This window comes from Aspergillus aculeatus, assembly GCF_001890905.1.
Source record: "Aspergillus aculeatus ATCC 16872 unplaced genomic scaffold ASPACscaffold_10, whole genome shotgun sequence".
NCBI lineage: Eukaryota > Fungi > Ascomycota > Eurotiomycetes > Eurotiales > Aspergillaceae > Aspergillus > Aspergillus aculeatus.
The window spans coordinates 626,951-649,891 of NW_017962985.1; the positions used below are offsets into that span (position 1 = coordinate 626,951).

The window sequence follows — 22,941 nt, forward strand, 5'->3', positions numbered from 1 at the left end:
CGCCGGGCTCGCCGGGATCCCGGAATGCACGGGGATCCCCGAGTGTCATGGGATGTTTGGGGTGGTGGGGAGTCGGGGGGTTGAGTTGCTGAGATCCGCATACCCTTACCACCCTTATCCCGACAATCCCCATCCCCGGGTCAGCTCCGATCAGCATCATCATCATCATCATCATCATCATCATCATCATCATCATCATCATCATCATCATCATCATCATCATCATCATCATCATCATCATCATTCTGCCGCTAGAACAGCGCCAATGGCCACAGGAACCCTCCCCATCATCCGACCCCTCCTCGCCTTCCCCAAATCCGACCTCCTGGCTACCTGCGCCACTCACAAAATTCCGTTCGTCTCCGACCCGACGAACTTCGATCCCACGCTGACACCCCGGAATGCCATACGGAGTCTGTTGGCACAACAGAAGTTGCCGCGGGCGCTGCGCGAGGGGTCGGTGTTGGGGTTGATGGGGGCGAGTCGTCGACTCATCAGGACGGCTGAGCGGGAGTCGGAGACGTTATTGCGGTTGTGTGAGGTTGGGGGGTTCGTGCCCGAGACGGGGGTCGTGGGGGTTAGGTTTCCTTCTCTTGCATCTTGCGGTGATTCTGTTGGTAAGGGTGAGGGTGAGGGTGAGGGTGAGGGCCAGGGGGATGCTGCTGTTGAGCGAAGTGTACAAACCCAAATACAAGCCCTCGCCCTCCGCCGCATCACGGAGCTCGTCTCCCCGTTCCCGGATAATCACTTCCCGCTGCGCGCGTTCGAGCCGTTTGTGGCGAGGGTGTTTCGGGGCAAGCAGGCGCAGGAGCAGGAGCAGTCGTTCACGCTAGGCGGCGTGCTGTTCCAGCCCCTGTCGTTGGCCCCGAAGAAGAAGGGCGAGGAGAGTTTGTTTCTGAGAGCTGCTGCAGCTCACGCCCACGGGTCTGATACCCCCAAGAACAGCAGCAGCAATAACCAGAAAACATGGCTCCTCTCCCGCCAACCGTACATGAAGAACAGGCTCCCGGTCCTGGATTTCCACCTCTGCACGGAGGGATCTGTCACCACTACTGAACGGCAGGAGCAGGAGCAAGAGCAATGGCACCTCTGGGATAACAGATACTGGCTCCGCGTGGGCTGGTCCAGCAGCAGCAGCAGCTCCATACCATCAAAATCAATCCCCAACCCCAACTCCAATCCCAACCCCGGAATCAGTTCTCAAAACCCAGAACCCCCGAAAATACACCTCCGCATCCGCCCCCTCCAAAAATCAGACCTCAACATCCTCCGCCAGTTAAGCCCAACACATACGGCACACCACCACGATCCCAGCAAGCACGCAAACAAGACCGACGGGGAGCATATTCTTGCTCGGATGGAAACGAAGACCGGAACCGACTGTCATACTAATACCGATGGTGATACAGATAATGTACAAGACGGAAACCAGCAGGGAAGAATAGCAGACCCCCAAGCCCTCACCCGCCTCCTCGCGCAGGTCAGCCCCGGACGCACGCGATTCACTATTCCCGTGCTGGTGCAGGTGCTTGTTCGGCAGCAGCAGCAGCAGCCAACCAACACTACCAGAGATGATGTGGAGGGTGTGGATGGGGAGGGTGTAGTGCAGTCCGACCTAGTCTCAAACTCACACTCACACTCACACTCACACGCGGACTCGGACTCTGACCCAGAGAAAGTAGGCGCCTGGGCGGTTGCGGTCTCAGATACAACCACAACCACAACTACACACACACATGCAACTATAAGCACAAGCACAAGCACAACCCAACCTCCACCTCCGACTTCATCCACCGCAACAAACACAACTCCAACTTCCCCACCATCCCCATCCCAATCCCCAAACCAACTTTCCCGATCCCAACAAGGGTGGAACACACCCAAGACACAGGCACCACCACTACCACCTCCACCACCACCACCACCACCAGCGGCAGAAGAGGAAGAAATCCCCCTCGCCCTCCCGACGCTGGATCTGTGGCTTCCTTCCTCGCCGGTGACCCAACATCAGCGAAAATGGCCGGAGGGGAAGAGCCTACGCTGGGAATGGCGGTATAAGATGGTGGATCGGGCGGGGACGCTTCGATTAATGGGGTGGGAAACGGAGGGGGAAGGGGAGGGGGAGGAGTAGTCACTTCACCTATTACTGTACTTACTGTACCCACTGTACACACTGTATAACCTATGTATATCATTCACAAGCTCCACATAATCCAAGCTAGGTACCTTAAGGAGCTTCTACTACGAAATTCCCCGGGAATATCAAGATATCATGCTCAGTGGATGATACGCCTCACAGAACCTACCAGCCGCAAACAACCTACATCTACAATAACAACCACCGAGTAAAAAAGACCTCTGAATTGGAATTAACACACCAGAAGTATCAAGAAAGTTCGACACCCATAAGGCTATACACTCCGTGACCATGCGATGGTTGAAAAGCCCCCAAGAACCCAGCCCCCAGAAAATCAAACCCCGCCATTGCCCCCAGACAAAAAAAAAAAAATCAAAAAAATCAAGACGCGGATGCTATGCCCCATCCAACAAGATAATGCCGTATAGACACATAGACACACACAAAGGAAAGTTGTTCAAGGAAAGACCCAAGTCGATGCACCGGTTCGAGAACAAGAAAATCAGGCGATTGGCCTGGTGGTGACACAAAACAGAAAAATATCTACTCACTCGCCTTCAGCAAGGCAACGGCCGCCTGCTGCGCACGCAACCCTCCCACCTCACGCTTCAGTCGGAAATTCTCCTTCTTCAAGCGACCAATCTCCTCCAGCGCCGACGACAGCTGCGATTTCAGCGACTCTTCCCCGTTCCCCGTCCGCATGTCTTTGGCGATCTTCTCCAGCTCCGTATTGAACCGATCATACAGAGCCTCGTTCTCGGCGCTGGCCTCCCGGTAGAGCTCGTCCAGCTTCTTGGCCCGTCGCTCACTCACCACCAACGATGACTCCAGGTCTCTTTCGATCAAGGCAGTCCGGCCATTCAACTCCTCCGAGAACGTCTCGAATCTCGTCTCGAGGTTACGAACCCGGGAGGCCAGCGCGGCGTTGGCGGTAGAAGGGGCAAACGGCTCGTCAAGGGAGTGCAGCTTGCCATCGCCCTTGTACGGCGTCGGGTTCAGTCTCAATGCATTGAGTTCTGCGCCGATAAGCTCGAGCTCATCCTTCAGTCCCAAGGACGCGATATTTTGGGCTTTCTTCTCGCTGTTGAGGCGATCCCGGAGCTGCAGATTGTTAGAATAGTACCACACACCACATAAGAAAAAAGCTCACCTTCTGTGGACTTTGCAGACGTAGTTTCGGCGTCTTCTGCGAGCCTAAGGTCGGTTGTAAGCGTCTCGCGTCGGAGCCATTGATCTGCATCGGTCGCTCCTTCAAGCCAGGCACTCTGGAAGAAGGGATACTGGTTGCCCGCGATCGTCTCTTGATGTCCAGGGGAGGAGATCCCGTTGCGTCGGCCTTCTTCCTCGGGGCCCGGTCGGTTTGCGGTAATTTGGGGTCAATATTCTCCTTGCGACTGGGTGTGACGGGGCGGGTCGGGGATCGGCGGGTTGGAGACGCCAGCCGCGTGGGCGAGGCACTCTTTGCAGGGGACGTGCTGCGGACCGAGCCCGAGCCGTGACTTGTTTGCGGCCGTGTCTGGCCCGCTGGCGTCATCGCCTCCGCTCGCGGCTGGGTGGGAAGCGACGATGACGGAGTCATGGGTCTCTGTCCTTGGCTGGTAGACAAGATCGACACGTCAGATGAGGCCGTGCCTGGTCTGATGTCGGACAGAGAACTCCGCCGTCGCCTCCTGATCCTTACTACCCCATTAGTAGAAATGCCTCGAATTGAGGACAACGAGGAAGCCTCATCCTGAGAGCTTCCAGGACGACGAAGATGCTCCTGTGACGTGGACGCACCCGGGCGATCGCGGGAGCCTGGCCGCAGTAACGAAACCAGCCCCGTGTCGACATCAATGGACTTGGACCGGAGCAGCAGTGACCCTCGCGGCGTCCCGGGCTCAGAATCGCCCGATCCTTTACTTTTGCTCAGCGTTCGCAGAATGGACGACACTTTACTCTCTGTTTCCGACTTGGAGTTATCGCGGTGCAGGCTGAATCCGAAACGCTTCCGAAACGACGACGCATTGGAGTTCATCGAGCCCGCCGTCTGGGACACCGATTTGGTTTGGTCGCAATTGAGCGTCCCTTCCAAGTCGGCGCCCCCGGGAATATACTCGTCAAACAGATTATCAAAGTCATCCACAAGACGATCCAACAGGGAAATGTACTGCATCGGATCTCCCTCGACCGTCAGCACCTCTGCAAAGGCTGCCGTTAACGCACCACGATCGCCGTCATTCCCCGAGGCATCAAGAAGCTCTGCGAGCAACCGAATCATAGAAGCGAGCGCACGGCGATTTTGGGGACTCATGTCGGCAAGAAATCTGCGGAAACTCTCTTCGAAATCTCGCGGGAACATGCTGTCAAATTGGCTCTGCAATGAGTTCAATGAAGACGAATCGATTACGGGCCCCATGTGTTCGCGCCATGCATTAGCCATGAACGTCTCAAAAGCCACGAACAATGTATCGACCGACACCTCCGCCGCAGCCTGGATCTTGCCGGGGTCTTCTAGGAGGATATTATACAGCTCATTGACGGACGAGCGGTCCACGTTGTCCCGGCCTCGTAGAGAGCGTCCAACAATGTTTCCACTCCGCGATTGCAGGGCGAGAGCAAACGCGGCAAAGGTCTGCTCCAGGGCGCTGAACGGGCTTTCCTGGCCCCTCGAAGGCGGCGCGCCAACCACAGAAATCTTGACCGGACTCTCTTCCTTCCCTGGAAACGCCGAAGGCAGCGTATTGGAACGCGGAATATTCCCTCGAGGTGGCGGCATGCGAGGAAATTCCCCCAGCAGCGCTGCTGAGCTGGGCATTTTTATGCTGCCCGCGCTGTTTTCCTTGGGTTGATGGCTTCCCAGCAGGCTCGACAGTAGTTTTGAGGCTGATGGCGGTCGAAACCCCCGCGGGACCTTGAAGTTGGCCATGAGATGACCGGCGAGATACCGCAGAATTTCGAAATTGGAATGCACTATCGATTCAGTCATCGTGCGGTTCTGCGGGCCATGCAGCGGGAGTAGCACATTAGACACTAACTGCGGTCAGCAAACAAACAAACATGCAGGTATTGATTATACTTACGGCGCTTAGACAGTACTGCAACGAAGCTGTCCGCGGTCACAAGATCAGAAGATGCATGGCCCACGACAGAGTCAATGTCCACACGAAACTGGTCCTCGCTCGACGGGGAGACCGACACAATCACCTCGAGATCGGAATTTGATAATGTTTGGCTGCAGACTGTGCGGGGAGTATTAAAGACCATCCTGATTTTCGATGCACTGGGTCTTCTGGCGGCCGTTTCCTCCTCTTCGAAGACACATGCCAAAACACCAAGATTGGCCACCGTCCCGGATGGACTGCGCAATGTCCACTTTCCATTCTCCCGCTCACTTTCTGAGAATCGACCTTCAATCTTGGCTTTCACAATCTCCTCAATGATGCGACTGGCGCGTCCTTCATACATGGACACGGGCTCCAGCGCAAGCAAGTCAACAGTGGTGTTTTGATTGGGTCGCGACTTCACCGACATGGGCGCCAGGAACAGAATACGTCCACAGTTAGACTGCATGCATCGAACATTGTGCAGATCATACACTTGGACCACCCGCAGCTCTGGCACCAATGGAATGTTGGTGGCTGCCGGAGTGGCTGATGCGGCGTTGTCCAGGTCTGCCAGAAGACCACGCGCGGTTGTTCGACCTCCCATCGCTTTAGACAACAACACCAGGCAGTTCTTATAGATCAGCATGATCCCCGGGCTGGGCTCCTCTGCAAGATCCAGATGGTACGGAGGCGACAGCTCGTTAAAGTCCACCGCTGTGATGAGCCGGCCGGCTGGCAGTATAGTGGATGGCCAGCCGTCGACCAGCTCCTTCAGCCGTCGGAAACTCTGATCATGGTTGGCGGTCGAGGCATCGTCGAGGGAGCAGATGTCTTTAATGACATCACGCGCCTTCAGCAGTGGGCGCACGGCCGGGTGTACCAACGGCAGACTACTGGTCATGGTGTCGATGAGGAGACTATATCGGGGTAGACGCTGGACAGGCTCCATGAGGAGTGAGCGGAGTTTCTGTTCCCCGGTCTCGTATACGCGCTTGGAGAAACTGGAATTCTTATCTTTCATGAACGAGTTCAACGTCTGAGTGAAGCCGGTATGGGCCCGCATGTAGTCCGCATACGGCTCAGAGAATTGTGGAAACCAGTCCAGGAGTGCGTCCGCAAATGCGACAGCACCGATAGTGTCTTGGTCCTCCTTGGACGATGTCCGCTGCGACATGGACGATGAAAGCTCCGTATCTTCAGTCATATCTGCAATGGCGTCTTTCTCTGTCTCTTCCAAGACTTGACGAATCACACTCAAGAAACCCATGTTCACCTGAAGGATTTCATTCAAGCACGGGGGGAACAGAGTCGCCAGATCAGCCTCGTCCGGACTCGTACTCGATGACAGGCGCAATTGGGCTTTCATTCGGTATTCCTCCGCCACCTGGCAGACGAGGGTGTAAAGCTTGTTGACGTAGCGCTCCTCCGTATCCACCAGCTCGCACATGGTCAATCGCAGAGCCTGTTTTTGACTGGCGGAGAATATCTTCGATTTGCTGACGTTGGTCGGCTGGGAAGGTGCGCGCTTGAGTCGGGAGGTGGGAAGGAACATGGGGGCGCCCAGGGTCTGAATGAGGGCGGTATATGGGCCATATCGGAGGTCGGGGCCGTCATAGAAGTCTGCATTACCATCATGAACATTATCATCATTATCGGGCTCGGGAGCTTTGATCGTCCCGGCGGGCAAAACGACATCGATATCGACCCAGGGCACCTTGCGCTCCTGAAAGGCGCCTCGGATGTCGCGCACTAACTCGGAGGCATGTTCAACTTTTGTCATTCGATTCGCCAAATCGGCCGCATGCATCTCGTCGAAGAGTTTGGGAACCTTGACACCTGGTTTCCCCGCGCGAGCCATGGCCTGGAGGCATTCTTTGGCTGGGTCGGACAGCTCTGCGAAGTACTTCAGCATGCTGACGGCCAGGCCGCGACTGACCTCGTCGCCTTGCTTCTCGCGGGGCAGGTGGTTGACGGCGGCGTACAGCGGGGCGGCGGGAGAGATGGTGATGCGGGGATAGCTCTGGAAGCCGGCGGGGGTCACGATATGCGCCTGGATGCGCGAGCTGCTGACGGTGGCATTTGCGGTCGCGACGGGGCCGTAAAAGACGAAGACGGAGGCGATGTAGGGGTCGGAGGCGTGGTAGAGCGACAACTGCTCGAGCGGCAGGTCCGCGGGGGCGTTGGTGACAGTCGCCATGTTGGCGGAGATGGCAGGAGCTGAAATCGCATACAACCGCCGGGGGGGGGGAGGAAGGAGCGAAACCACACCAAGCACGACAAAATTAGATTAGACACAAAAGTATAAGTCTGCAAATGATTATAGATGATGAGGAAAAGAGAAAATGTTGAGACGGTTAGTCACGGCAGTTGGTGCTGGACGACAAGTCCAGGGTAGTCGGAGAGGGGAACAATTAAAGAGGGTCGATGACAAGCGAAAGATTGACCAAAGACATAATACTATTGGGTGTGGCGCAAAAGGAAAAGAAACGAAGGACAGGCGTTATACAATGCGAAGGACGAGAGAAGGACACCCCTCCATGGGCAGGGGAGATGAGGAGAAGAGATGAAGAGAAGGAACAAGGTAGGGTGAGTGAGAGAAAGAGAAGAAGAGGAAGGGGAAGAGGAAGGGGAAGAGAGTGCGAAAGTAATCGGAGAAGAGGAGGACGCAGGACGCAGGATGCAGGACGAAGCCGGGAAGGTTGGGTGACAACCTGAACTGCAGCCAGCAGTTCGAGGTGGAGGTGGAGAGGGGACGCGTTTCTCGGCGGGCGCAAAGCAAGAAGCCGGAGAAGTGGGCAGTGTGATAGGAAGTGTGGCAGTAGGAGTGACAGTGGAGAGGAGGAGAAAGAAGAAGAAGAGGGGCAAGACGAGGCCAGATCCGACAGGACAATGACAAGGACACTGCAGGGGGAGGAAGAGGAAGAAGACTGATTGATTGATGATTGATTGATGTGATTGAGTGGTGAGTGTCTTGAGTGTCTCTAACAAGGCCGAGTGGCTGGCCTTCAGCTCAGCTCCGCATGGATCTGGCCGATGGACTAGTGCTGATTGGGTCCGATTACAAGCGGCAGATGGTATGGAGATTATTGTATTAAATTTAGTGTAGATTGTCGAGCGCTGATTGTACTCGAAATAGACACACTTATAGCAAGTACTATGTATCTAGAAGTGACTGGATAGTTAGTGACTACTGCTTGTTGCAGTGTCCCTGACAGAAGTGTATCCATGGACACGGACGCGACACGTGTAGAACCAACAAAAGTGTCAACACACAGCGGTCTAGAAGAAGTGGATAAGTTACGGGCTTGACATCATTTTCCGACTGCAGGGGTTCAACTGGTTCAACTGGTTCAACTGGTGACTGCCCTGACTGCCCTGACTGCCCTACGCCGGGCTGAAATGGCAGCTTTGCCCGACGGATTCTGACAGTAACTGGATGGTGACTGTCGACGATGGAAAGGGTAATGGATGGTGGAGCCGCAAAAATAGCGGCCGACCGCCTTCAGCCTGGTTGCTTCTTCCTTCAACCATGGATGCGCCCTTGGCATCCAGACAATCTTATTTCCACCCGATTTTTGAGGAGGCTGGGAGGCTGGGAATAACTTCGTCATCCGAGCCGAGTTCTGACTTGATTCAATCCATTCCGTCATCGGGTTTCGCCTGCAACACGCGTTTCGGCCCCCATGTAAGGACAATATGGACTATTTCGAGACACAAGCTGCCATCCTTGCTTATTTCTTCGGGGTTAGCACGTTACTCCAGTGATGCCTGCATGGTGGGGGAGGAGGAGGAGGAGGAGGAGGAGGAGGAGGGAGGGGGATGATGATGATGATGATGATGATGATGATGATGATGATGACAGGACTTGTTGAGGTGGATATATGACTCGGGGTAATGGGTTTAGTGATGAGTGCTCTGTACTGCGTGTCAGTAGTATAGTAGTTGCGATAATTGAACTTCAATGCACAATCTGATAAGTTAAGTCGCTCTCTTTGTAAATTTGTACGGTGCAGTACCTCCGATGTCTTCCCCGGGGTAGCCCATGGCGCTAATCCCAATTGGGACTGCAGCGTTCTCTCCGCCTCGGAGCAGCAGAATACTGACCAGCTGTTGAGTTCCCGCCCGCATACATGCCCTTGCTTTCTATCTTCATTTCTCTCTCTTGCTCTCTTCTTGCTGAACTTCTTCCCCTCTAGCAGGGCCATGGTTTGACATTGCTCCCTCGTTGAGCAATCTCTTTCCGCTCTCTTTCACTCAACCTCGACATCCTCTCCCCCCTCTCCCCCTAACTCCCCCCTCACTCGTTATGTCGTCCTCAACCCTCCCCATCGCGGTCGACCCGGTCGCGCTGGTGATCACAGAATGTATCACCGTCACCTCCGCCATGCGAAAGCACACCCGTTGGGCTCATTCTTCCGTTTCGGCCATCCTGGGAGGGGGCGCTGTCTCACGAGTCTACGACCGTGATACCTCGACCCCTCCGAGTCCGCGGAATGGCAATACGCCCACTCGTCCATCCTCCCGCCTATCCTCCGCCGACGATGACCATGCCTTAGCCAACCGATGGGGCCTAAGAGGGAAGAAAGGCAAGAGCATGCAAGATAACCCTCTAATCTCCGCCTTCACCAGATTACGCAGCGACCTCAAGGGCTGCAAAGATATCCGAACCTTCGATGCCCCCGCCTTGCTGCATCCGTTCCTCCAGGTCGTTCGTTCCTCGTCCACCTCGGCCGCAATCACCTCCCTGGCCCTGGTGGCCCTCACCAAGTTCTTCGCCTACGAGATCATCAGTCGCGACTCACCCAGGCTGCCCATGGCCATGCAACTCCTCTCCGCCGCTATTACCCACTGCCGCTTCGAGGCCAGCGACTCCGCCGCCGATGAGATCGTCTTGCTGCGCATCCTCAAACTAATGGAAGGCATGCTGTCGCGACCCGAGGGGGACTTGCTGGGAGATGAGAGTGTCTGTGAGATGATGGAGACCGGTCTGAGTATGTGCTGTCAGGTCCGTCTATCGGAGGTCTTGCGGAGATCGGCTGAAATGGCAATGGTCAACATGTGCCAGGTCATCTTCTCCCGCTTGACTCACCTAGACGTCTCGCAAACCCTGGAAACAGACCTGGAGACCCGGGCACCCAAAGACCCGGAGCAGGTCAATCTAAAAATGGATCCTTCCGTCGATGGTGACACAGTGACTTCTCAGCACCCATCCGCCATAGGTTCGGACACGGCCATTGCAGAGCGGGAACGCAGCAGTCGAGACAGTACTCCCGATCAGTCGCTGAGCGGAGCCGCCGTGACCGCTCCTCCCAATCCTCAAGACGATGATGGCGAAGACATCAAACCATATTCACTGCCCTCCATCCGCGAATTATTCCGAGTTTTGATCGATCTGTTGGACCCGCACAACCGCCAGCATACCGAGCCAATGAAGGTGATGGCCCTCCGAATCATTGACGTGGCCCTGGAGGTTGCGGGTCCCTCCATCGCGAAGCATCCGAGTCTAGCCAACTTGGCACAAGATGATTTGTGTCGCTATCTCTTCCAGCTGGTCCGGTCCGAGAATATTGCCATTCTGACGGGGTCGCTCAGGGTGGCAGGCACTTTGCTATTGACTTGTCGCTCGGTGCTGAAGCTCCAGCAGGAGCTTTATCTGTCGTACTTGGTCGCCTGTCTCCATCCCAAGGTAGAAATACCCAAGGAGCCAGGAATCAACCCGGCTCTGTACGATGGGGTACCCCAAAGGCCCAAGTTGGTGAAGCCATCTCCTTCGCAGTCGAACAGCGGCCGTTCGACTCCGGTCCCTGTGAAAGACCGCCAGAAGCTAGGTCTCGAAGGAGGCTCTCGAAAGCCGGAAACTCGGGAGGCGATGGTGGAGAGTATCGGCGTGCTGGCACGGATCCCAAGTTTCATGGTGGAGTTATTCATCAACTACGACTGCGATATCGACCGCGCGGACCTCTGCGAGGACATGATTGGGTTGCTTTCTCGGAGTGCATTTCCCGATTCAGCCACCTGGAGCACGACCAATGTGCCACCTCTGTGCTTGGATGCTCTCCTGGGCTATGTCCAATTCATCTACGATCGCTTAGATGAGGAGTTTCCGTCGGAGGGCTTTCCATCCAAGGATGAACTTCACCATCAGCGTCGGACTAAGAAGATCATTATCAAAGGAGCTCAGAAATTCAACGAGGACCCCAAGGCGGGAATCGCCTACCTAGCCTCTCAGGGGATTATCGAAAATCCCGACGATCCGGTTCTCATCGCTCGTTTCTTGAAAGGGACCACTCGATTGTCAAAGAAGGTTCTGGGCGAATTCATCTCCAAACGTTCGAACGAAAAGCTGCTCGATGCCTTCGTCGATCTTTTTGATTTCTCTGGCCAGAGTGTGGTCGACGCCCTTCGCGATCTCCTGGGTGCGTTCCGCCTGCCTGGTGAATCGCCGCTGATCGAGCGTATCGTTACCACCTTTACAGACAAGTACATGCAAAAGGCTCAGCCCACCGAAATTGCGGACAAGGATGCTCTCTTCGTGTTGACTTATGGTATCATTATGCTGAACACCGATTTATACAATTCCAATATCAGATCGCAGAATCGCATGTCCTGTACGGATTTCTCTCGAAACCTGCGGGGTGTCAACGCAGGCCAGGACTTTGCGCCCGAGTTCCTGCAAGGCGTCTATGATTCTATTAAGCAGAATGAGATTATTTTGCCTGAGGAGCATGATAACCAGCATGCATTCGACTATGCATGGCGGGAGCTACTGCTGAAGTCCTCTTCGGCAGGCGAGCTTGTGGTGGGCGAGACGAATATCTATGATGCGGAGATGTTCGAAGCTACTTGGAGACCCGTGATTGCGACTCTGTCGTACGTCTTCATGTCCGCCTCGGACGATGCCGTCTATTCTCGCGTAGTGACGGGCTTCGACCAGTGTGCACAGATCGCTGCCCGCTATGGTCTGACGGCTGCCTTTGACCGCATTGTCTTCTGTTTGGCTTCGATCAGCACTCTAGCCACGGAGAATCCTCCCAGCACCGCCCTCAACACAGAGGTGCAGGCTGGAGAGAAGAGTGTGATGGTCAGCGAATTGGCCGTCAAATTTGGACGCGACTTCCGAGCTCAGTTGGCCGCGGTGGTCCTCTTCCGAGTTCTCGCGGGCAATGAGGCTACGGTTCAAGAGGGCTGGACCCATGTAATCCGCATTCTTAACAATCTTTTCATCAACGCTCTTATTTCCCCCTTCAGTTCTAGTCTCAACGCGGAGCTCGAGCTGTCTCCGATTCCGCTGCAGAACCCCTCGCAAGTCGTGGAGCGCGACGGCCGAGGTGCTGAGACGGGCCTGCTGTCTGCATTCACCTCATATCTATCCAGCTACGCAGCGGATGAGCCTCCCGAGCCGTCGGATGAGGAGCTGGATAACACATTGTGTACGGTTGACTGCATCTCAGCTTGCTCCATCGGTGAGATTCTGACCAACATCAAGTGAGTCAAATGCATCCGTTTGTGGTTGTTGTGTACTAACGTTTCAGGACCCTTCCCTTGGAGACGGTGACGATGCTGGTGGAAGCCCTTTTGGACCAACTCCCGGAAGAAAGCGCCCCGGCCGTTATCGTTGTTAAGTCAGAGCGTCCGGCAGCTGGACCGAGGGCGGCTAACGGCAGAGTCAATGCCAGTAAGCCGAAGTACGATCCGGGCATGCTCTACCTCTTGGAATTGGCCACCGTCCTCACTCTGCGGGATTGCAAGACAATGGAAAGCCTTGGCGAAAGACTTTTGACCTCTCTGCAAGCTTTTGTCCGCGATGCCCGGAACATCCACTCCTTGGCGCTGTCACGGATCATTTACTACCTCATGAACTTGCTGCGCTTGAGCTATGTATGGCCCCCTCTGCTAGCATTCATCATACAAGTCTGACGGACGATAGGACCAGCCTTATATGCGTGTGCCGGTGATTCTCCATGGGATTTCTGGCTTTGACCAGGACATTCTTGAAAGCATTGCCATTCCTGTAGTCAAGAGCCTATCACGATGCATGTCTGATGCAGAGGCTCTGCGGAATGAGGTCTCCGCCTCGCCGGACTTCTGGTCCATTTTGCAGAGGCTGCACCAGCACCAGGAAGCGGCTCCGCTGGTGTTCAGCCTGCTACAGTCCATTGTGGAATCGAACCCACCGATTGTCACGGCTGATAACTACGAGTCTGCTGTTGGCCTGGCGAACGACTTCATCAGCGCTGGCAGTGTGGGCTACATTGAAGAGCGACAGAGGGATGCACACGGCCGACGCAAGGCTGTCAAGCATCCGAGATCTAGCACCGAGAACGAGGTGGTTGCGAGGGGAGTCAAGGCCATCAACTTTGTCTTCCATTTGACACACCGCATCCCGGCGCTGATCAAGCAATCGCACCTCGAAGAGAACGAAGGTATGTAGCCAGCTCAGCCAGTCGAAAACACTAATTGACGCAAAACAGCCTGGTCAGCCTACTGGTCTCCGATTTTCCAGTCTCTCACGGCCCAATGCATCAACCCCTGCCGAGACATCCGTCACCACGCCGTTTCGACATTGCAACGAACCCTCCTTTCTCTCCAGATCAGCGCCACCGATGAGAAGGAATGGACCGCGATCTTCGACCAGGTACTCTTCCCTCTGATCCTCCGCCTCCTGAAACCCGAAGTCTACCACTCGGACCCCGTGGGGATGGGCGAGACGCGCGTGCAGGTGGCCACGCTGGTGTGCAAGATCTTCCTGCGGTATCTGGACCAGCTTCCCAACTGGGACGGGATGCTCGACCTCTGGCTGCGGATTTTAGATATTCTGGATCGGATGATGAATAGCGGCCAGGGCGATAGTTTGGTATGTTTTTTTTTCCCCTCTGGGAATCACGGAAACAAGACTAACAACCCCACAGCAAGAAGCCATCCCCGAGAGTCTCAAGAATATTCTACTGGTCATGGCCGACGGCGGATACCTCGTGTCGCCGTCCCAGGACGCAACCAGAGAAAAGATCTGGACCGAGACCAAGAAGCGCCTCGATCGGTTCCTGCCGGACCTGTTCCAGGAGATCTTCCCTCCGCTGGATGAAACGAAGGTCGCCGCGTCGGCGCCTGTCTCGGCGGTGCCATCGCCCGCACCAGAGACGAAAGTCGAGCCCGAGGCGGAAGTCGCCGTCGCCAACGAAGAGCCCGAGGCTGCTGATGTTGCAACCAGCGCTGAAGAGCCCGAAGCCGAAACTCCCAGCGTGACTCCCTTGCCCGTCGACAAGGGCAAAAAGGCCGATTAGAACGGTAACGTCAAGCACCATCGCTGCTTATAATTTTAGACCATGCCTCTAGACAGACTGCAGACGTGCTGTAGACCTCTTTCCTTCATCTTGAGGGGAACAAACTAATCCAGACCGGCAGTTGATTTGACTTGTGTTCCACTGCAGCCTGGCTTGGGGTTATGGATATGTATATAGCTTCGGGCATTTCCATAAGCGTGGGTGTATTTTCTGTGGTTGGTAGATTCTCATCCAGGTCGTCTGGGGACGCGACGCGATGTGTAACCGGTATTGGCAGTGGTTGTGGTTCTTATCTGTGGTGTGCATACTCTTGTAAAAATAATCGATCTTCACCCCCCGCTAATAGCTATAATTCTGTTGAAGCTGTGTGTTCGGTGGATGCATGCAGTTCACCTGCTACTGTACACATATGACCCGCGCTGTGCCTGGACAATTGCACAGATCATATACCGTAACCAACTATCGTCCTGTATTTCCCATACTGTCCAAAAAGCCTTGGGAACGAGTGGGTAGTCTACATTTATATTCTTCAAGTGAAACTGGAATAGCATAAGCTGACTAGCATGATACAACCCAAACTACAAGCAATGAAATGATCAAATCATCGCCTAGCTTCACTCTCCATCTCAACAACCGCCCCCTTCCTCCTGCCTGCCATATATGGGAGAATAGGCTACAGCCGAATTCGAAATCAGATTCTCTCCCGCATGCACTCACAGATTGTTATTCCCGGAGGTACGCTACCTAGATAACAAATATAGCACACTGCTTCCCGCGAGCGTGGTTCTTCCTTGTCGCTTAGAAAGCCATACATATGTCAGAAATCTCCACGTGATTGACTGCTGCAGGTGCCCATACCATCAAAAGCCTGTGGTAGAAACAAGGACAACGCCAACTGCTGTCAATACAACCCCAGCTATCGCCATTCCAAGTTGGCTAGCATGAGCATCTCTATCCAACGTTCCAAAGCCGGACAATAGGGCTCCCGCAAGAGCACAGAGAAGCGCGATACTTGTCACTATCCAAACAGTACACTGGTCACAACGCTTATCTGGCATTGTGGAACTTAATAGACAACACAGTATCTGCAACACAAAATTGTATCTCTCATTCGAATGATTGACTAAATACGTCCCGCTTTATACACACCCGAGAAGAGCCAGCCCTTCGGGTCTCCTTGATCACGTATTAAAAGTAGATGACGTAGCCAGTAAAGGTTTTGTGTTGTGATGTTATATCAAGCTAGTTTCCGGCTCCCATGGTTTCCGACATTCAGAGGGTATACTACTACGTGGTTGGTGTTCTCTCTCTGGGGCCTTGGAAGAGGGATGTACTGTACTGCAGTTCATGTAATTGTCATTCTACTAAGTGGAGTCATCTCGCTGCAACACAGTGTCAAACAGACGTGCTGTGCTGCCTGGTATATTGAATGAAAACTTTGAATAGTAATATATATTCTCAGGTTCTCCTCAGAAGTGACGAGGAAATCCGGTCAAGCCAGCGGTTCCCAGAATGTTATATCAGAGAGAGCTAAAGCGTTCCATAGTATACTCAGTAGACGCTAGGTCGGGAAGTACTGTATACCAGTTCGAGGAGAAGAACCAAGTCTCTCAACTTCAGATCCCATCCTCAGGAGCGCATCGCCTAGCGACAGAACTTAATCTCTAGCCATTGTTATTTGTGGTGCTCGTATGAGTTGTAGTGGCAGTCGAGTTGTGGTATACTTAAGCAAACCCACCCGCGGATCTAGAGTCAGATCACCTGACCTGACCGCAAGCTCCCGACTGTCCACTAAAGCGGCACCGCTTCCTCTCGGACAGCCTGCTCCTCCTCCGCCGGCCGCTACGCAAGTTTACAGAACGGAAGCTCCATCATCTGCACCTCACCATCACCGCGCGCATTTCCCGTTGATCTCGACGCCATATCCCCCTCAATTTCTTTCCACCTACTCAACCAATCCGAAAGGCACCCCAGGTGCACCAGCAACACAAAATGGCCGCTGTCGCAGCGCCCGCAACAACCACTCCTCCCAACTGCACGTAAGTTTATCTCCGCCTGAGTCCACATCCGCAGACTCAACACTCTCCTCATGATACCCTACCTATTCTTTACCCCTCTACCCCCAACCCAACAAGAGTGTCAAAGCTAACGCAACCCACAGAGTCTACGTACGCCCAACCCACCCCCCAACCCCCACCCCCCTCAACCCCACTAACACCGCGAAAAAGGTCCGCAACCTCGAAGAACGCATCAAGATCGACCAACTGAAGGAATCCCTCGAGGAGATCTTCTCGGAATACGGCAATGTGATTGAGATCGTGGCCAAGACCAACCTGAAGGCCAAGGGCCAGGCGTTCGTGGTCTTCGACTCGGTCGAGGCGGCCGGCCGCGCCATTGACGAGATCAACGGCTTCGAGCTGTTCGACAAGCCCATGGTGCTGGACTACGCGCGCACGCGCAGCGACGCGACCGTGCTGCGCGAGGGCGGCGAGGAGGAGCTCGAGGCGCATAAGCGGCGGCGCGGGGCGGAGAAAGGTTTGTTTTTCTTTCTTTCTTTCTTTCTTTCTTTCTTTCTTGGGGGAGGGGGCCGCTATGGGGGTTTTACTTGGGGCGTTAAAGCCGAGGGCTACTGCTTGGGGCTGATGTAATGCTAATACTGTGGTCTGGCAGAGCGCAAACAAGCGCACGAGGCTCTCGAAGCGCAAAAGAAACTCAAACGTCCCCCCGGCGCGGTGGTGGCGCCCAACGAACCCTCCGGCCGGCCGGCCAAGGCGGCCAAGGGCGCCGGCCTCAAGCCCACCAGCGGCGCCGCCGCGACCGTCATCCCGGACGAGTACCTGCCGCCCAACAAAATCCTGTTCCTGCGGGACCTGCCGGACACCGCCGACCAGGACAGCCTCACCGCCGTGTTTGCGCGGTTCGAGGGCTTCCAGGAGGTGCGGTTGGTGCCCGGCCGCAAGGGGATCGCCTTCGTCGAGTACGAGAACGAGTCCGGCGCCATCAGTGCCAAGGAGGCGACGTCGGGGATGCCGATGGGCGAGACCGGGAAACCCATCCGGGTCACGTACCAGAGACAATGAGTGGGTGGTTGTTGGTGGTTTCATGTCTGTTGGCGTTTTGCGGGGGGTTCATGGGTTCTTGTCTTGCATCATCATCATCATCATCATCTGCTTATGCCAATGCTCATCTTTGCTTCCATTGGGGATATGACTAAAAAAAACACAAATTCTCAAGTGAAGACAATAACAGCTACATGCTCGGAAGTATACTAGTTACATAACAGGGACAAAGAGGGGGCATCGCTGCGCTAGACTTAGAAAATCACGTCGGCATCTTCCTGCTCGCCGAGCACGTCCGGTGCTTCGGGGGCCTCTTCTTCTTCTGCGGCCGCTTTCTCTTCTTCTACCTCCTCGGCGGGCGCTTCCTCTCCGTTGGCTGCAGCGGCGGCGGCGGAAGCGGCGGCAGCCTCCGCCTTGGCCTTGGCCTTCTCCCGCGCAGCCAGGATCTCGGCGTCGGCGGCAGCGGTGTCTCGCTGTTTCTTGCCGGAGACCTTCTTGAGACGGTAGAACTCCTCTCTGTCGAGTTCGTCGAGTTCGGAGTTGATATCTAGGGATATATTAGCTTTTTTATCGTCACCAGAAGAAGAGCCAAAGGTTGTCACTGACACTTGATCGTGTTCTCCGTGCGGGGGATGATAACGTGCTCACTGCAGCTATGGTTAGCATCCTTTACCGGCTTTCCAACACAGCATAATGCAATCTTACATAGCATTCACTAGCAGTCGTTAACATCCGTATTAGCATAACCCCCTCACCCCCAATACTCTTTCCTGGGAAACATACCTCTGCGATTAACCACCTTAATCACCTCATCCAAAATCACAAACGCAGTCTATGACACCCACAAATCACACATCAGCAAATCACAACCCCCCCCCATCTTGCCTCGAGCCTCAAGCCTCAAGCCAAGAAACATACCTGTAAACTCGCCAACTCCACCAACGTCTCCACGGCCCGCGCGTACGTCTCCCGGCACCGCTGGACCTGCTGCCCACCTTTACCCAACCCCGTCAGCCCGAAGTCGTTGATCGAGTCCTCGGTGTAGCTCTCGAAGTGCGGCAGCAGCACGCCGGACACGTTCTCCTGCTTAGCGCGCACGCGGAACCGCGCCTGCTTGGCCGACTCCTGCACCTGGTAGCCGATGTCGCCGCCCACGGCGTAGCTCACCTCCGCCAGCGAGAAGGCGGCGATCTGCATCACGCGGCCCATCTTCTGCTTGGCTTCATCGATGCGGCGGGTGATTTCTGAGGCGTTCGTTAGTGGGGGGAGTTTCGCATCAAACTGAGGCGGAAGTCGCGCGGATATAATGGAGCTCTTTAGGTAAGGGGGGTTGGAAAGGGGAATTCCCCCGGGGGAGCGGGATGGGGAGGGGGAGTGGGGGACAAGCGATCATACCGCGGAAACGTCTATGGACAAGAGTATACAAAGTCAGTTCCTTTCGAAGAATTTCCTGATCATAAGCAAAAAGGAGGAAGACTCACTTGGTAAGAGCTTCGGATTTGCGCTTCAGTAAGCTGTGACCGGTCTCGGCGCCCTTCAATTTCCCCTTCATCAATCCGAGGGACTGGCGAGTCGGGAAGACTGCCTCACGGCCCTATGTAAAAGCAACATGAGTGACCAAGCTTGATAGTAAGACTGAAGCAAAGAAATCACATACCACCGCACCCGACATGATTGAGAGTACTGAGGGAAGAAACAAGAGAAGACAAAGGCCACGGATAGCGTAGAGAAGGAGGAGGAATGCACCGATAGGGACAGCGGCTCAAGCCATGACGATTAACTGATAAGTCAATCCGCAGCAACAAATGTCCCAGAGCTCGGACCAACCCGTGCCCGCCGGGGCGCATGACACCCGGTCACGTGCCCTGCTTGCGACCTCCATCGCCCGCAAGCTTGGAAACCGCATATCCAAAACCCCTCCTCTCCCTTCAAGCAGCGACGAGGGCTTTTTTTATTTTTTGTGATTATCTGCATATGCGACACTCACCTCGCCAGGTGCTACTGCGTTGATTTCCGTGTGAGTTGGTCCCGCTCAGTTTGAGTGGCGCAATGCCAGGGACAATCCTGCCCCCGAGATCCCACCGGCAACACGCACAGATGGACCGCTCCTCGGCCTCCGGGCCGGACTTCTACCTGATTGTAAGTGGAAAGTCGAGGGGAGGGCTTCTTGAGGTGGATGAGGGCTGAAACTAATTTCTGCGTGAAGGCCGATCAGGATACTGTGTACGAGCAGGATCTTCTGCGCAATCCCGGCAGCGTCAAGCCATGGCTCTCTTATATCGAGTACAAGCAACAAAATGGAACGCTGTATGAGCAGGCGTTTGTATGTATTCTCAGAATCGGGCATAAAGTGTCGTTTGGGACAGAAACTGATGATGATCGCAGGTGATGGAACGCGCGTGCAGAGAACTGCCGAGGTCATACAAGTTGTGGAAACTGGTATGGATTCCTTTTTCAACCGATGATCAACGCTGAACTGACACCCCCAAGTATCTCGAGTTCCGGACGAACCACCTCCGAGGCCGCAATGCGACAGTCTACAAGGCCGAGTACCAGAAGGTGAACGCGCTCTTCGAGCGGGCCCTCATCCTGCTCAACAAGATGCCGCGCATCTGGGAGCTGTATCTCTCGTTCCTTCTGCAGCAGCCATTGGTGACGCAGACGCGACGCACCTTCGACCGCGCCCTCCGCGCCCTCCCCATCACCCAACACAACCGCATCTGGCGGATCTACAAGACATTCGCGCGGTCCGCGTCGGGCCTCACGGCCGTGAAGATCTGGGCGCGCTACATGCAGATCCACCCGGAGAACGCCGAAGAGTACATCGCCCTGCTGGTCGACATGGGCCACTACACCGAGGCCGTCAAGAAATACATGCAGATTCTCGATGACTCGCGCTTCCAGTCCAAGGAGGGGAAGAGCAACTTCCAGCTATGGACCGAGATGGTGGACCTGCTGGTCTCCAAGGCGAAACAGATCGAGACCGGCCCCCGGGTCGGGATCGATGTGGACGCCATCCTGCGCAGCGGAATCGACCGTTTTGCGGATCAGAGAGGTAAGCTGTGGGCGGGCCTGGCGACCTACTGGATCACACGCGGCAATTTCGAAAAGGCGAGAGACGTCTTTGAGGAGGGTATCACTACCGTCATGACGGTCCGCGACTTCACTCTGGTCTTCGATGCGTACGTGGAGTTCGAGGAATCCATCATCGGGAGTCTGATGGAGTCGGCGGCGGCGCGCACGGATAACGGCCAGAGCGACGAGGAGGCCGATTTCGACCTCGATCTGCGCATGCTGCGGTTTGAACAGCTGATGGATCGACGACCATTCCTCGTCAACGATGTGCTTCTGCGACAGGACCCCAACAACGTCATCGAATGGGAGAAGCGCGTCGCGCTCTGGGGCGACAACAAGCACGAAATCGTACAGACCTACACCGCAGCGATTGCCGCGATCAACCCGAAGAAGGCCCACGGGAAGTTCTCGGAGCTCTGGGTCAACTACGCCAAGTTCTACGAAAACGGCGGCGATCTGGATACCGCACGGGTCATCATGGAGAAGGCCGTCAAGGTTCCGTTCAAATCCGTGGCGGAGCTGGCCGAGACGTGGTGCGAATGGGCGGAGATGGAGCTTCGGAGTGAGAACTTCGACAAGGCGGTCGAGATCATGGCCAAGGCAACCCAGGCGCCCAAGCGCTCGACGGTGGACTATTTCGACGAGACGCTCTCGCCCCAACAACGGGTGCACAAGAGCTGGAAGCTGTGGAGTTTCTACGTCGATCTGGTGGAGAGTGTGTCCACGATTGAGGAGACGAAAGCGGTGTACGAGCGCATCTTCGAGCTCCGCATCGCTACGCCTCAGACGGTGGTCAATTACGCCAACCTGCTGGAGGAGCACAAATACTTCGAGGACTCGTTCAAGGTCTACGAGCGCGGCCTGGATCTGTTTAGCTACCCCGTGGCCTTCGAACTGTGGAATTTGTACCTGACCAAGGCGGTCGACCGCAAGATTGGCATCGAGCGACTGCGCGACCTCTTCGAGCAGGCCCTGGACGGCTGCCCGCCCAAGTTCGCCAAGCCGCTGTATCTGATGTACGGCAACCTGGAGGAGGAGCGCGGGTTGGCCCGCCACGCGATGCGGATCTACGAGCGGGCGACGCGCGCGGTGTCGGACGAGGACCGCTTCGAGATGTTCGAGTTCTACATCACCAAGTCGGCCTCCAACTTCGGCCTGACGTCCACGCGGCCCATCTACGAGCGCGCCATTGCCGCCCTGCCGGACCAAGAAGCCAAGGAGATGTGTCTCAAGTTCGCGGAGATGGAGCGCCGCCTGGGCGAGATCGACCGGGCGCGCGCCATCTACGGGCATGCCTCGCAGTTCTGCGATCCGCGGACCAATGCCGGCTTCTGGCAGAAATGGGAGGCCTTCGAGGTGCAGCACGGCAACGAGGATACCTTCAAGGAGATGTTGCGGATCAAGCGCAGTGTCCAAGCGCAGTATAAGTATGTTTCCCTGCTCCTCTTTCTGGTGAATCATGTAGCTAACTGTACCAGCACCGACGTCAACTTCATCGCCTCCCAGGCCATCGCCCGCAGCCAACAACGCACGCAAGCCGGGGACAAGCCCCTCGAGGACGGCGACGGAGACGAAGACTCGGCCGCGGCGGCCGAACACGCCGACGCCATGGCCGCGCTGGAGAGACAGGCGCGGGCCCCCGTGGGCTTTGTGGCGGCCAGCAGCGGACCGGAGGGAGGCAACCGGCCGGCACAGCCGCAACCTGTTGGTGCTGTCGCGGCGCCCGTCAACCCGGACGCGATTGATTTGGATGATGAAATGGACGACTAGTGTCTGCCTTAGGTAGTGATGACATTTTTGCTTGCATATCAGCCAGTTGCATAGATGAACCAACTCCAAGCCTCTATCTTATCGTCTCGTCCTCGTCCAACTCTATCCATTCCACCGCAAACTCCCAAATCCATCTCACAAATGTACAACACACTTGACCTTGACCTACCCACAACCTACAACCCACCCAACCAAGAACCCATCGATCTCCTTTGTCCTCTACCCCATCCCATTCCATCCCATTTCATCCTTTTTATTTCACGCGCATCATCGCGCCCTGTATCCGAATATTCCGTACATCTTATCTTACCTTCCCTTATCTCATCTTATCTTGACGTTGACATTGGAATATGAATATCTTCCAGGGTTCAATACAATTACCATTCCTCCCCCTGCTATCCTACCCTAAGTAAATCAGTTCTTCTATGTAGACAAACGGTGGGATACTTGCTTTCCTATTCAGCCTAGCTATAGGGATTGGTTATCGGGATTGTGGGTTAGATAATACCGTACTGTACATACCAGTGGGACGT

General features: G+C 55.3%; 6 protein-coding genes across 6 annotated transcripts; 4 read left to right on the forward strand and 2 right to left on the reverse strand.

Moving 5' to 3' along the window:
• Nucleotides 1-239: 239 nt before the first annotated feature.
• ASPACDRAFT_121431 (uncharacterized protein) lies at nt 240-2,223 on the forward strand. The gene has a single exon (XM_020196436.1). It carries the CDS (start codon nt 266-268, stop codon nt 2,129-2,131), a length of 1,866 nt encoding a protein of 621 aa, XP_020055126.1. The 5' UTR covers nt 240-265; the 3' UTR covers nt 2,132-2,223.
• Nucleotides 2,224-2,680: 457 nt separating this feature from the next.
• Nucleotides 2,681-7,420, reverse strand: ASPACDRAFT_44416 (putative Rho guanyl nucleotide exchange factor; the record flags this gene model as incomplete). Its single annotated transcript, XM_020201415.1, has 3 exons — nt 2,681-3,238; nt 3,288-5,149; nt 5,200-7,420. 3 exons carry the CDS (start codon nt 7,418-7,420, stop codon nt 2,681-2,683), a joined length of 4,641 nt encoding a protein of 1,546 aa, XP_020055127.1.
• Nucleotides 7,421-9,351: 1,931 nt separating this feature from the next.
• ASPACDRAFT_121435 (Sec7 domain-containing protein) lies at nt 9,352-14,982 on the forward strand. Its single transcript, XM_020196437.1, has 5 exons — nt 9,352-12,708; nt 12,756-13,101; nt 13,151-13,646; nt 13,695-14,077; nt 14,133-14,982. Exons 1-5 carry the CDS (start codon nt 9,530-9,532, stop codon nt 14,502-14,504), a joined length of 4,776 nt encoding a protein of 1,591 aa, XP_020055128.1. The 5' UTR covers nt 9,352-9,529; the 3' UTR covers nt 14,505-14,982.
• A 1,405-nt stretch (nt 14,983-16,387) lies between these two features.
• On the forward strand, nt 16,388-17,584 carry ASPACDRAFT_1857286 (U1A/U2B'/SNF family RNA-binding protein; the record flags this gene model as incomplete). The annotated part of the gene is made up of 4 exons (XM_020197536.1): nt 16,388-16,543; nt 16,666-16,672; nt 16,733-17,039; nt 17,175-17,584. Exons 1-4 carry the CDS (start codon nt 16,497-16,499, stop codon nt 17,582-17,584), a joined length of 771 nt encoding a protein of 256 aa, XP_020055129.1. The 5' UTR covers nt 16,388-16,496.
• A 233-nt stretch (nt 17,585-17,817) lies between these two features.
• ASPACDRAFT_44419 (H(+)-transporting V1 sector ATPase subunit D) lies at nt 17,818-19,235 on the reverse strand (the record flags this gene model as incomplete). The annotated part of the gene is made up of 8 exons (XM_020201416.1): nt 17,818-18,110; nt 18,170-18,210; nt 18,269-18,278; nt 18,347-18,395; nt 18,482-18,807; nt 18,959-18,969; nt 19,045-19,157; nt 19,221-19,235. The coding sequence occupies 8 exons, from the start codon at nt 19,233-19,235 to the stop codon at nt 17,818-17,820; spliced, it is 858 nt and encodes a 285-aa protein (XP_020055130.1).
• Nucleotides 19,236-19,485: 250 nt separating this feature from the next.
• Nucleotides 19,486-22,804, forward strand: ASPACDRAFT_1902702 (mRNA splicing protein SYF1). Its single transcript, XM_020198783.1, has 5 exons — nt 19,486-19,702; nt 19,770-19,886; nt 19,949-20,002; nt 20,054-22,065; nt 22,117-22,804. Exons 1-5 carry the CDS (start codon nt 19,613-19,615, stop codon nt 22,406-22,408), a joined length of 2,565 nt encoding a protein of 854 aa, XP_020055131.1. The 5' UTR covers nt 19,486-19,612; the 3' UTR covers nt 22,409-22,804.
• Nucleotides 22,805-22,941: the final 137 nt, after the last annotated feature.